This window comes from Myotis yumanensis, unplaced genomic scaffold (assembly GCF_028538775.1).
Source record: "Myotis yumanensis isolate MYYU_CA2020_CCGP unplaced genomic scaffold, mMyoYum1.0.hap1 SCAF_6, whole genome shotgun sequence".
Taxonomy (NCBI): domain Eukaryota; kingdom Metazoa; phylum Chordata; class Mammalia; order Chiroptera; family Vespertilionidae; genus Myotis; species Myotis yumanensis.
Window position 1 is genome coordinate 565,734 of NW_027223757.1, and position 14,120 is coordinate 579,853.

Below are 14,120 nucleotides of genomic sequence, written 5' to 3' on the forward strand. Positions count from 1 at the left end.
AAGATGGCTAATCCCACTTTTTAGAATGAAGAAATACCAAAAAACAGCTAAATATCTAATCGATCAAAATGTTTTACAAATTTTGATCTATGTAGAGTGTGTTGTTAGGGAAAAAATATAGTTATCACCATCATCACCATCACCACCATCATTATTTATCCTCACCATCACCATCACCACCATCATCACCATCATCACATCACCATGATCATCACTGTCCCCGTCACCATCACCATCATTATTGTCCCCATCATCATCATCACCATCACCATCACCATCACCATCACCATCACATCATCACATCATCACCATCATCACCATCACTACCATCACCACCATCACCACCATCACCACCATCATCACCATCACCACCATCACCATCATCACCACCACCATCACCATCATCACCATCACCACCATCATCACCATCATCACCATCACCACCATCATCACCATCACCACCATCACCATCACCACCATCATCACCATCACCATCATCACCACCATCATCACCATCACCACCATCACCATCACCATCACCACCATCATCACCATCACCATCATCACCACCATCATCACCATCACCACCATCATCACCACCATCACCATCATCACCACCATCACCATCATCACCATCATCACCACCACCATCACCATCACCACCATCATCACCATCACCATCATCACCACCATCATCACCATCACCACCATCATCACCACCATCACCATCATCACCACCATCACCATCATCACCATCACCACCATCACCACCATCACCACCATCACCATCATCACCACCACCATCACCATCATCACTATCACCACCATCATCACCATCATCACCACCACCATCACCATCATCACTATCACCACCATCATCACCATCATCACCATCACCATCACCACCATCATCACCATCACCACCATCACCACCACCACCACCATCACCATCATCACCATCACCACCATCATCACCATCACCATCATCACCACCATCATCACCATCACCACCATCACCATCACCATCACCACCATCATCACCATCACCATCATCACCACCATCATCACCACCATCACCATCATCACCACCATCACCATCACCACCATCACCACCATCACATCATCATCACTATGATCATCACCATCCCCGTCACCATCACCATCCCCTTTATCATCATCATCACCATTTCCGTCACCACCGCCACTGCCATCTCAGCCGCGTATAGCGCTGTACACATCCTTACTTCCTCTCTGGAGCAGCTTTGTGCTGCACAATCCGCGTGCCCACTTGGCAGTCTATGACTGTGTCAGCCTTTCCTACACATGATTACAAACATGCTGACTCCTGTCACCTGGACGACTTCACAAAGGCCGGTGGTGGGATCCTGGCATGATTTATGAGCTGGTCGGGCACGTGTAAATAATGTCTGACGTGGGGATTTCTGACAAGGATGCAGGCTGCCTTTTAAGCAGGAGGAGGAGGGCGAAGGAGGACCCGGGAGGGAGGCCTCTGTCACTGAAGCCAGCTGTGCCGGTACCTGGGGGAACCAGCATTCTGCTTTAGATTTGAATCTTAATGCTGGGCAATGAGAACCATCTGTGCAGCCTGGCGCACTGGCTCCCCGCCCGCCCCTCCCGCAGGCTCACAGCCTCCTGGACACGGCCACGTTATCTATCCCCTCCCACCCGCTCCGACCAGTCCCAGCCCCACCTCCCCGAGGTGTCCTGACAGCTGCCTTCCTCCTAACCCGCTTCAGGGATCATCCTTACTGCACATGACGCGCTGAGATGGTTTCACGGGGACCCCTCTTCTGGGAGCAGCACGGGGTGAGGGCCTGCAGAGCCTGGCACCAGGAGCATCAGCATGAGGCACAGCGTGGCGGCCGACGCTGCCACTGCACGTGGCACCACAGAAAGGAAACCCGAACGTTCTCTGCACCAGGAAGCAACTGCTGTCTGTCCCTGTGAGGACGGACGGCCCTAAACTCATGGGAGTCGTTTCACAACGGGAGGCGGGCGCTGCGCTGTGCACTGTGCACTCAGACCGTGCAGGGTGTCAGCCACGTCGCAGCACCACTGGGGCAGGAAGAAGGCAAGAGCCACAGCCACGGCCCAAGGGGAACATGAGGGGGCCTGGCCAGGACAGGGCCCGGGCCGGAGAAGAGAGGGGCAGGCCTAGGCCTGGAGCGTGTGACGCAGGGAACAGCACCCGCTTCCGTCAAAATCAGAGCCTCTTCTGCTTCCCCTGTGGTCCCCGCGGCAGCGGGCAGCAGGGGAGAGTCAGGGCGGGGCTGGGACTCACTGAGCAAGCTCAGGGCTGCTTCACACAGTCAGGGCGCGTCGCACACGGACCCAGAGAGCCTTCCCCAGGTGCGTCCACCGTCCACAGGGAACCGAGGCGGGAAAAGGTTCAGCCACCGCCCTTCGTCACAGCCCCGTGGGGCGGAGCCTCCTCCGTGCCTCCCCTCAGGGGGCACCCCAACGTCAAGCAAGTGCAGCCTGTGCACTCAGCTGGAAGGAAGAGAAGAGGGACGGTCTTGATAGCATCTTTTATTTCAATCTAAGAAAAACGATTAAGTCCAAAGTTCAGAAATAGAAAAGATTATCCAATAAGTTTAGGAGCGTAATTGTGTCCTTAGCAACGGTGAGGGTTTAGCGGCTCCAGGTTCAGCTTTCACTCTGCACATTAAACAGGGAGAAGCCGCCGTCTTCATGCCTATTCGCAGGGGTCGGTGTCCGCCACGTGCTGGGGAGCGAGGCCACACGTCGGAGCCGAGCCAGCCTCCCGGCTGGTCACACGCGGCCCCCGCCGGCCTCCCAGGGACCGCAGAGCCGTGGCCGCTCAGTGCGGGGTCCGGCCGGACAGTGGCCCCTGACTGTACAGGGGCCGGTTCTGTGGCTTTCGGTGTGAGCATCCGGTCCTGACCGGTCCCTCCCCAGTGCCCCCCAGAGGACTGGCCCAGTGACAAGTTCTTGTGCCCTCGGGGCCTTCAGGAAAGAATGAGGAGGAGAAGAACCTGGGCCCAGGCCCTGCCTGCCAAGGGCGCGCCACCCAGCGCCCAGCTGTCCCAGCGCCTCCTTTAAGGAGACTGTCGGGAGCTGCTCAGGGCACAGTCCACCTTCCAGGGGCCCCGGGAGGGCAAGGCCAGGTGGAAGGGAAGAGGTGGGCAGATGGCAGTTGTGGCCTGATGCCAACTCCTCTCTGACCTTGAACCCTGCCCGCTGCCTGGAGCCAGTGCAGTGGGGAGGGAGTCCCCAGCGTGGATTTCACTGCCTGCGGCCAACCTTGAGGTGGCAGAGCAGGCCCACGAAGGTGTCGGGGACTGTCCCCAGAGCCCATCATCGCCGCGGTTGTGGGTGCCAACGTGACGGGAGTGAGACTTCGAGAAAGCAGAACAAAGGGACCAGGTCCCAGAGACACGCAGCCCGGCACGCGCCACCTGCACGCCAGGCCGGCAGCTGACGGCAACCCTTACAGACCAAAGTGTGAGCTCCCACAGCCACCCGAGGCTGCCAGCACGGTGGGTCTCAGAGCAGCGGCCGGAGGAAGCTGAGTGCCTGTGGGGCCCATCCTGTGCCAGGGAGGAGCCACGGCTGCAGCCGCTGTGCCTGAGCCGCCGTCCTCCACGTGGACACCCAGGGGACCCAGAGAGCAAGTGGAAGCCCACCCCGAACAGCGGGGATGTCCACGGTCACAGGGACACATACATTGTATGCGATTAACCTGCCGAAGCCAGCCCCTCCCTTTTCACAGATTAAAGCAGTCCGTTTAAATATCTCCTTTCTACAAAGTGGATTTACATTTAAAGTACAAAGTGCAAATACTATGGGTTTTGTTTCTGTTTTTTAATTGCATTTGGTGAGGGAGCCTCCCACACGTCTCAGGCGCCTCGGCCGCTGTCTCTTATCCTCGGTTCCTGGGCTGGAAAGGAGATGAGAAAGATAGTGTGAGACCTTCTCCTCCCTCGTCTGTGACGAAGGCCTGCCTTCCGGGAAGGGAATAATCCTGTCTGCTGACAACCAGGGGACAGCGATCTTTTAAACAGTGTGATTTTGGCTGCGATGACCCTATATAATACAACCCTAATATGCAAATTGACCAAACAGCAGAATGACCGGTCGCTATGATGTGCACTGACCACCAGGGGGCAGATGCTCAACACAGGAGCTGTCCCCTGGTGGCAGTATGCTCCCACAGGGGAGCGCCGCTCAGCCAGAAGCCGGGCTCACAGCTGGCAAGCGCAGCAGCGGTGGTGGGAGCCTCTCCCGCCTCCATGGAAGTGCTAAGGAGCAGCGAGCAGGCGGGTGGTAAGGAGCGAGGGGTCCCGGACTACAAGAGGGATGTCTGACTGTCGGCTTAAGCCTCAGGGATGGGGCCTAAGCTGGCAGGCAGACATCCCCCGAGGAAGCTCGGACTGTGAGAGGGTGCCAGCCAGGCTAAGGGACCCCCCCGCCCGCCCTCTGGTGCACGAATTTCACGCACTGGGCCTCTAGTTAACACATAAAAGACAACGAGGACCTTCTGGACACTTACCTTCTACCACTGTCCTCCCCTCAAGGATCAGAAATGTTGGGGGAACATGCTGGGTGAGAACATGAGCCTTTGCTCCTAATGTTGTAAGTGGGCTCCACATATCAAACACCCTGCAGAAGTTCCCTTGGATCAATATACAAATCATTTCAATAATCTAATTGTGCTTCCAATTCGATAAAGGCATCCTTGGTTTCTTAACTTTTCTTTTCATTCGTTTTAGTCACTACCTCTCAGAAGAAATACATTGAGCAAAGTTTGTTTAAATTACTCAAGTTCTGCCCGGCCAGCGTGGCTCAGTGGTTGAGCATCGACCTGTGAACCAGGAGGTCAGGGTTCGATTACCCGTCAGGGCACATGCCCGGGTTGTGGCTCCATCCCCAGTGTGGGGCGTGCAGGAGGCAGCCGATCCAAGATTCTCTCTCATCATTGATGTTTCTCTCTCTCTCTTTCCCTTCCTCTCTCTCTAAAAATCAATAAAAATATATGTTAAAAGTTTAAGCTACTCAAGCTCTGCATTCTGACTGCCAACTGAAAGCAATCCAGAAAGAAAGGAAGAGCTGGGAACAGTGTTCCTGGCCATTTTTTTCATGTGGACCAACTCCTACCACATAGGCGCTCCATGCCTCTGCCTCATCGTTCAGAACGGTCTTGGACACTGAGGAGGTTTCCGGTGGGCGACGCTCAGGATGGAGATGCGAGTGGGATGGGGAAGGGATGTCCCGCCGCGAGAGGAGGAGCCCTTTCTCCAGGAGCTTCCCAGTCCCTGGGCTGGGCCCAGGCGCTGCAGGCAGTGGCTCCAGCATCACCCACCCACCGCCTGAGGGTGCCGCCTACCTCTGAACCCCCATGGAAGGTGGAGGCCGCTCACTTTCTGATTGAGCGCTAGCTCGCTCGTCCTCCCCTCTCCCCGTGCAATCCTCTCGTCTCCGCTATTCAGAGGAGGAAGGACGGAGGCGCTTGGAGCTACTGTGTCTGTCCTTTGGGGAAATATCGATGGGCTTGGATCACTGGGTCGATGCCAGCCAAGCCGCCTGGCACTTTCAGGCGAACAGCCCTGGGCTGTGGCATGAAGGCCTGCAGCCTCTTGGGCCGCACGCAAGCTGGAGAGTCACCTGCCCCAGTTTCTTTCTCCGGGAAAAGCCTGGGGGCGAGCTCCTGTCCCAAATGGGGCCCCTCAGGCAGAGGGGGGCTTGCATGGGCCCGCCCCGCCCTCTCTGACGACATAACCCCCCGCACAGCTGGGCGTGCGCCAGCGTAATGGCTTTCAGCCGGCCCTGCTCCCACCTGCAAGTGATTTGCGGTGGGATTTTTAAAAGTTAAAGCCGTAAACATTTGCTAAACAACGAAAACCGTATCACACATCTGTCTGATGAACCGGTTTCAAGTTACACCCAAGGTGTGTGCTGGAGGCCTCCGCTCAGAACCCACAACCGATGCGGGGCTCCCCGAGGGGATGCGGCCGCACCAAACGGGGGAGACAGGACGCTCCGACGCCTGGTCCTGGGAATGGAGGCTCGGCCCGGCTTCGGGGGCAGAGGGCCGCGCCTGTTTGTCTGGACGGTGTCCTGGGCCCGGGGTGGTTGTGGCAGGGACACCGCGATGGCCTCCAACTGAGCTCGGAGACGACTCACAGACACAGAGTGTTCACGGCACGCAGCAGGGAGCCGACACCCCTCAGGGCCCCTCGACGGAAAGGGAGGTGCCCCTGGTCCCCCAGGGCGTGCCCTGTCCCTCATCTCCTTCCTAACACGTCAGAAATACAGACCGAACCTCGGAGAATTGTTCCAACGCAAGCATTTATGTCCACAAAACAAGAGGACTCGACTTACAAATAACAACAATAAAGTAATTGAAATTTCAAATAGTAAAAAGGAAAATTAAGGCAAAATCTTCCCATTGACTTAACCTGCTGATTTCTTTTTGTTGTTGTTCTGTTTTAAAATATTTTTATTGATTTCAGAGGAAGGAAGAGGGAGAGAAAGAGAGAAACATCAATGATGAGAGAGAATCATGGATCAACTGCCTCCTGCACATCCCACACTGGGGATCGAGCCCGCAACCCGGGCATGTGCCCTTGACCAGAATCGAACTCGGGACCCTACAGTCCGCAGGCTGACGCTCTGTCCACTGAGCCACGCCAGCGAGGGCTAGCTTGCCGATTTCTGACAGAATCTGATCAGGGCGGACAGGCATGCGCCTCGTCTGGATTGTGTGCTTTGGGGATTTTTTCTTGGAAGGTGCTTTACTTCCCAAGTCTGCAGAACCCTCAATGTTTATTGCCTATAAGAGAACCAGCAGGTTATGAAGGTGAAAGTCGAGACACACTCACCTGTCTATGGGAAGTGCTCTCCGCAGTACCTTTGGGGGCTGTTGGGGGAGAAAACACAAAGTCGATATTAACTACTGCACACGCTCCCTTCGCTGAACGGTTCAAGGCCCGCTTCAGGGAGGGGCCGTGTCACGTTAGGATGACGCCAGCAACAGCGAACGTGTTTCCATGGCAACGCTGAGCCCACAGCGAGGCGTGTGGGTCCCAGGACCCTGCTGTGAACGTCTCCTCACAGGACGCGAGCCCTCCCCAACCTCGGGGCCGTTCATTTCGCCGAACCTTCCCCACGCCCGTCCGAGAAGGCCAGGCCTTCCCTCCCCTGCGTGGGTTTTGCCTATTTTCTGTCGTTTTGCCAATTTTTAGAGCAGGGAGCACTCAGCCACTCAGTAGACAGAGGGCAGCGTTTCCCCCCCAAAGGCCTTGATTGATTGTTGCCTTCTGGCTGCGAGATAAAAAAAGCATCGAGGAAGGAGCAAAGTCGTTCCATTTCCAGACCCCTGCTCCTCCTGCTGACTCTAAGAAGCACCGTCACGTGCAAAGTCGAAGCACAAAGGTACTGAGTAAATTGCAAAAATATTGAATACACACACAGTCGGTAAATGGACTATTTTTTTCAATTGTAGGTTTGAACGATTCAAGTACGAGGGTAATTGTAACCACTTGGCTTCCTCTGGGATGACTGCTTCACTAAGAAACGTGGGGCCACTGGTTCCAATTTAAAGAACGTTAGTGATCCTTGGGATCCGGTCTGAGCCAGTTTGGCTGTTCAACAATTGCCGCCTTTTTCTTGGTTTCTTCTACGACAAGTATCAGTGTCCCTGGTAACTGAGGTAGCTCTAGGTTAAAGGTCAGTAACAAGAGTCAAAGTTAATCTTCTTAAGTGTTGAGAAGAAAAAGAACACCTTGCCGTGTAGATGAAAAAGGTAAATTTCATTCGAGACACCTGGTGCGGCCAGGCCGGTGTGGCTCAGGGGTTGGGTCACAGTTTGATTCCTGGTCGGGGCACAGGCCCGGGTTGCAGGCTGGCTCCCCAGTGTGGGGTGTGCAGGAGGCAGCTGATCAATGATTGCCTCTCATCGTTGGTGTTTCTACCCCTCTCTTCCTCTCCCTTCCTCTCTGAAATAAATAACAATATATTTAAAAAGAGTCTTAGGTAAAGTTTAATGGGTCATGATTTAAAAAAAAAAAAAAAAACACCTGGTGCAATATCTCATTCAAGGCAGAGCAGTGAAAATCACCATTTAAAATGTACAGCCCTAGCCGGTTTGGCTCAGTGGATAGAGCGTCAGCTTGCGGACGAAAGGTTCCTAGATTCTATTCCGGTCAGGGGCGTGCAGGAGGTAGGCAATCAATAATTCTCTCTCATCTCCCTCTCTCCGAAATCAATAAAAATATTATTTTTTAAAAAAATTAAAATAAAATAAAATGTACAAAGAGCAGGGAAATAAAGTTGTCCGTGAGGTCTTTCAATGAAACAGAATGTACATGATCACAGTCGGCCTGAAGCAAGGCACTTCCCCTGAGAGAGAAGGCTGTTCCCAGCCCCCAGGTCCCCCGCCCCTCAGCCCCTGCCCCCCAACCCCCCGCCCCCCTGCCCCCCTGCCCCCCCGCCCTCCAGCCCCCCGCCCCCCAGCCCAGAACAGCCCAGTCGGGAGAGCTGATGTCATCGGGATCGAATGACCCTGATTGCTTCCAGGTGACCTGGCGGCGACACCCCGCGAGGCAGCTTGCCTGGAAGCGATGCAGCGAGCATGGCAATTTAGTCTAAACTGGATAATTCCTAAGTGCTGCGTTTCTCCGTAATGGTCACTTTGGGGAATCACAAGGGCATGATGCAATCTTTTGTGACTTTTCCCCTGAATTCCTCAGAAATATGTTCTTTTTTGGCCGTCTCATTTCCTAATAGTTTGGTAATTTTTTTCACTTTTGCATTTTTTGTCATAGTGAAAGATTAAATCAAACTTCCCAATAATTTATCTCTGTGGCAATAATTGAAATGCAAAACCTTGTGTCGTTGCTTAAAATGCGTGTGATTAGAGGGCTCTGATTAGAGAGCCCTCGCCGGCCTGGTTCAGGGGTTGGAGCGTCTGCCCACACACTGAAGAGTCCAGGTTCGATTCCCAGTCAAGGCCCGGACCTGGGTTGTAGGTTTGATCCCATCGTGCGGGAGGCAACCAATCAATGTGTCTCTCTCACATCAATGTTTCTCTCTCTCTCCCCCCCCCCCCCACCTCCTTCCTTCTTTCCTCTCTATCTGAAAATCACTGGGGAAAATACATCCTTGGGTGAGAATTAAATAAACGAACAAAAGATACATGTGATTAGAAAGTGTGTGTGTGGAGCCCTTTTGCAGCGACGAGTCAGCACAGAAGGGTTTGGGGATGAGTGTGGCTCTAGGGTGGATGATGTCTGAGAAGAAACAGTTCACATGCTGTTGATGTTCTTCATTTGATGCCTCATATTTTTAGAATAAAAAACTGCATTCTTACGTAGTAACGGGAACGAAAGAAATCGGTAACAGTTTGGATATTTAGAAAATCCCAAGTAGTCCTCCCCTGAACATTTAGGTTTTTCTGACTTTTCTCAGATTCAAGTTGCACAGGGTGGGAAAAATACCTGGTCATCAAACTGGAAAAAAAATAAAGTAGGAAAAAGACAGAAAAATTCTGCAGGGAGCATACACGGGTTCCAGAAACAACAAACGATGCAGCCCAGGGCCCGATGCTCCTTGTTGACAAAATACCACTTCAGCTTGTTTGGGCGCAGAGGGTCCCAGCGGGTCCTCTCCGTTCCCAACAAGAGAGTCAAACGCGGACGCAGCAGCTCAGCCCCGGGCCGTGGGGACCCCCGCAGGGACTGACTTTCTCGTGAGGGACCCTGCTGTCCTCCGCTTGCACCCCTCTTCCCAATCAGGGTTGGCACTCCCACCCTGCCGGCCCCTCGGGGTGTCCGGATGCACCCCTGAAGCGAGAGGACAGGCCTGCACCCCTGCAGGGCTCCCCCGTTCTGGCGAATGGTTCTGAGATCTGACCCCACACATCGCGGCCCGCACCTCGGGACGTCGGCCGCCACAGAGGGACGATGAAGAACTTGCCCTCGGACCCCCTCCTCCCCTGGGCCCTGCTGTTCCCGAGGGTGTGTCCCTGCTCTGCCCGGCCCCCCGCAGGACAACCAGGGGCGCCTGGCCGGCGGGAGGGACGGGCGGGCTTACTGTGCCGCTTCCTGCTGCCGGCCTTGCGCTCCTCCTTGGTCACGCCCAGGCAGCCCATCAGCTCGAGCAGGGAGAGGGCCTTGTCGTTGTTCCCGTCGCAGTACTCCACGAACTTCTTCACGCACTTCTTGGGCTTGGACTTCTTCCGAAGGAACCTCTTGAAGGGCTTCAGCTCCTTCTTGCCGACGTCCCCGCTGGAGTTCTTGTCCAGCAGCTTGAAGTACCAGCGGACCACTCGCTCCTCCAGCGTGTGGCTGGGGTCGGGCTCGGAGAGCCTGGAGGAGCACACGGGAAGGAGGTGGGGGTGGCCGCGCCTCCCTCCGCCCTCGCCCCCCTCCCTGTGCCATCCAGGCCCTGATGCCGAACCCGCCTGGAAGTGCCACTCGGTGGGACCTGGATTTAAAAATAATTTAGGGAGCCCTGGACCGTGTGGCTCAGGTAGTTGGGCATCATCCCGTGCACCAAAAGGTCACCAGTCCACTTCCCGGTCACAGCACATGTCCAGGTTGCAGGCTCAGTCACGAGTAGGAGGCGTGCAGGAGGCAGCCCATTGATGTTTCTCTCTGATCTATGTTTCTCTCTCTCTCTCTCTCTCTCTCTCTCTCTCCCTTCCTCTCTCTCTAAAAAATAATAATAATAATTTAGAGAAAGGGATTTAGCAAAAATTTTTCAAGTTGGTTTCAAAATTGCAAATGACACTGAACGTGTGTGTGCCAACTATGCCCCCGGCGTTGGCCAAGTCCTGGAGGACAGAGCGCCCTGCCCCCGGTTCTGTGCTCCGTGGACGTGGCAGGTCAGGCCACACGTGAAGGACCTGCTGCAAACCCTGGGACCGGAGGTTCCCTCCTCCGCTCGACGTGGCTCATTGTCATATCAGTTACGTCACAGGGACAATGAAAGGTGCAAACCAAGACGTAACGTAAAGAGGTAACTGGACGCTCTCCCTTGAATTAAAGATTCTGTATTTGGAGATGTGACTACACGCAGCTCCTCTGGGAGGCTGGACTTGAGTCAGGGCTGGACACAGGCCCAGATGTTAAAGATGCCTTGCGGCCCTGCCCGGTGCGGCCCAGTGGATAGAGCGTTGGACTGAAGGGTCCTGGTTTCATTCTCTCTGCTCATTGATGTTTCTCTCTCTCCCTCTCCCTCTCCCTTCCTCTCTGAAATCAATAAAAATAAAAATATATTTAAAAAGAATGTCCCTTAAAATGAAGAGGTTACTGCAGATTCCCAGGGGGGTCTGAGGCTTGAAAGGCCACACTGGGAGCCACCCTCATACTGGCTGTTGGGGCCAGAGGAGGAGGAAGAGGAGGAGGATGAGAAGGGGGGGGGGGAGGCAGGACCTTCAGGACTCGAGAAGCCGGGGTGCTTCCCGGGCACGGAGAGGATGCATCCAGTTCCACAGTCAGGGCTCGCACTGTGTCAGGGAGCGAACCACGGAATCGTGCGCTTGAAAACAGCTCAGACGGCACATTGCACGTGATGTATGTGGTTCCCACAATAAATCCATAATAGTTTGAGAACTTTAAAGTGCACGTTTTCACACACAGTTTTTAACATCCAGTCCACTGCTGTGAGATGCAACTCCAAAGCATAAGGCGGCTAAACTAGACCTGCCCTCCCTCTCCCTCCTCCCCTCTCCCTCCCACCGCCCGAGGGGATCACGGAAAATCCCACGGGTCTGGCCGCTCCCCAACAGGACAACCTCCTCAGTGGCTTAATCACATGACAAAGACACTAAAGGAGTCACCTCCAACCCCTCGAAGCCCCTTCCCGTTCGGGGGGCAGGAGGCCCCCTCTCGTGCCTGCCCTGCGGCTCCCAGGTGAGCGGCCGGCTCTCACAGCCCGGGCTGGACTTGGCTAGCGGGTCCGTTTCCTCCGGTTACGGGCTCCCTCCCAGCACCCGGCTCTGCGTCACGGGCGACATACCTGCCGGGGGAGGACGGGTCAGAGACGGCGTGGACCATGTCGGTGGACAGTGCGTCCAGAACGCTCGTTAGAAACTCATTCTTTTTGGCACCAGGACAACCTGAAACAAGGAAGATGCACGTGTTTCCATTCACAGAACTCAGAGCACCGGGCCTTTCCTGTAAGGAGAGAGGCGTCGCTTTAATCGGCGGAGGGCGAGCTGGGCTCCTGGGATCACTCACGAGAGGCCCACACTGACGCCCAGGCACCCTCGGGCACTGGGTTTCCTGTTGTCATCACTCGAGCACCCGGGGCTGCGGATGCGGGACCAGTCCCACCGGCTTCCACGTCACTAAATGCCCCTCGGGAAACAGACGGGCACGGGGTGGGGGGGGGGGGGGGCGGGGGGAGGCCGAGGAGAGAGCAGCTCCGGTGCCCGGAGAAGGACAGAGGTCATCGTCTGGGAGAGCCCACAGCCCGGACAGTGTGACTTTTGCAGGAAAACAGTTCTCGTTAACTCTCCCCTGGCGGGAGTAGGAGCCGGGAGGCGGAGGTGTATCTTCCATGATCAGGGCCTTGGGGACCTCCTGCGGCCGCCCAGCTCCGCTCTCAGCGAGGACGGGCCGTTGTCAGGACAGTTCCTCTCCTGAGCAGCACCCTGACCCCGGGGGGACAGGACAGGCCACGCTCCAAGTCCAGTCCCTGTGGGCAGGAAGCACCAAGTGGCCGGCTGACCCCAGGATAACGTCTCCAGGCCGAGGGCTGGTGTGTCTCTGGGCCCCGGGTGGGATGCGTGCAGAAGGCAGCCAATCGATGTTTCTCTCACTCGATGCTTCTCTCTCCCTCTCTCTCTAAAAATCAATGGGAAAATATCCTCAGGTGAGGATTAACAAAAATAAAATTTAAAAAAATTGATCTCCTGAGCTTAGGGCCCCCCTCAAGTTTCCGGGGACCCACCAGGCACCCACGGAGAACAGTGCCGTCTGATGACAGGGATGAGAGGTAGGGGTGACCACCCTCTCGAGGGGCTGGGCCGCTGTGCTGGGACCTGCCCGAGACCATTGGCTCAGCCCATCAGCAGAGCGGACGCCCCCTGGCGATCCACCAGGGCGGCTGGGGTTAGGAACAAGCCCCGGTTTCACCGATTTCCGCGCACAGGCTAGTGCCAACACTGCGGACAGACACAGCGAGACCGACCCGCCTCGGCCTCGGGAGGGGAGCAGCGCAGCGGGAGCCGGGAGGGTCACCGAGAGCCCGTGTGCACCGGGAAGTGCTGCTCACGGAGGAGCGTCAGGCCGTTCATTGGGAAGGACGCGGTGGCCCTCCCGCTCCTGCCGCTCGTAATCCACCTTCACCAAGGACGGAGCTCGGCGTGAATGGGACTCGCCGCCCGTCCAGGGCAGCCCTGGCATCTGAGGAGGCCCCTGTGCCTTCGGCGCCCCAGCCAGCAGCGGCTGACACGCGTGCTGTCCCGCGGGTCCGTGCAGTAAGCGGGACAGAGCCGGCGCCTCTGTAACGACGTTTTCAATCGGCACCTGTTGCCTTTCCTGCCTCTGTAACTTGTCATTTGTTCTTATTTTATTGTGAATGAGCAATTTCCACCATTTCCCCCAAGCTTTCTCCAACTTCTCCTCATTTTCTTAAAAATCAGGAAATAATTAACTGAACTAAATATTCTAATAAAAACCTCACTAAGCCCTCTGCCAGGTGCAGGGCAGTTACTGAGTTCAGTTCCTGCCTTTTCTGTGCCTCCTGCACCCGCTCAGCCTCCCATCGACTTTGCTTTTAAGAAGCAGGATGTCCTACAGGAAGGATTTGTCTTACGCGGGCTCCTTGGGGCGACAGGGCTTTTCCCGCCCGAGAGGAGCCCCCGCCGCACATCCTCGAGCTGGGACCGCCCCCCAGGTGCCCCGGTTCCACACACTCGATCTGGGACCACCCCCCAGGTGCCCCGGTTCCACACCTGCCAGCTGGGACCGCCCCCAGGGTGCCCCGGTTCCACACCCTCGAGCTGGGACCCCCCCCCCCCAAGGGTGCCCCGGTTCCACACCCGCGAGCTGGGACCCCCCCCCCAGGGTGCTCCGGTTCCACACCCGCCAGCTGGGACCCCCCCCAGGTGCCCCGGTTCCACACCCCCC

At 55.9% G+C, this 14,120-nt stretch overlaps 1 protein-coding gene across 4 annotated transcripts in view; it reads right to left on the reverse strand.

Moving 5' to 3' along the window:
* Nucleotides 1–2,532: 2,532 nt before the first annotated feature.
* The window catches only part of SMOC2 (SPARC related modular calcium binding 2), a 65,952-nt gene continuing 54,364 nt past the window's right edge, over nucleotides 2,533–14,120 (reverse strand). For all 4 annotated transcript variants that reach the window (XM_070417322.1, XM_070417321.1, XM_070417320.1 and 1 more), the window contains 4 exons: nucleotides 12,004–12,103; nucleotides 10,075–10,349; nucleotides 6,864–6,901; nucleotides 2,533–3,922 (listed from right to left, as the gene is read on the reverse strand). In XM_070417322.1, coding sequence (XP_070273423.1) covers nucleotides 3,905–3,922; nucleotides 6,864–6,901; nucleotides 10,075–10,349; nucleotides 12,004–12,103 — 431 coding nt within the window. In that variant the 3' untranslated portion in view covers nucleotides 2,533–3,904. The remainder of the gene's footprint in view (nucleotides 3,923–6,863; nucleotides 6,902–10,074; nucleotides 10,350–12,003; nucleotides 12,104–14,120) is intronic.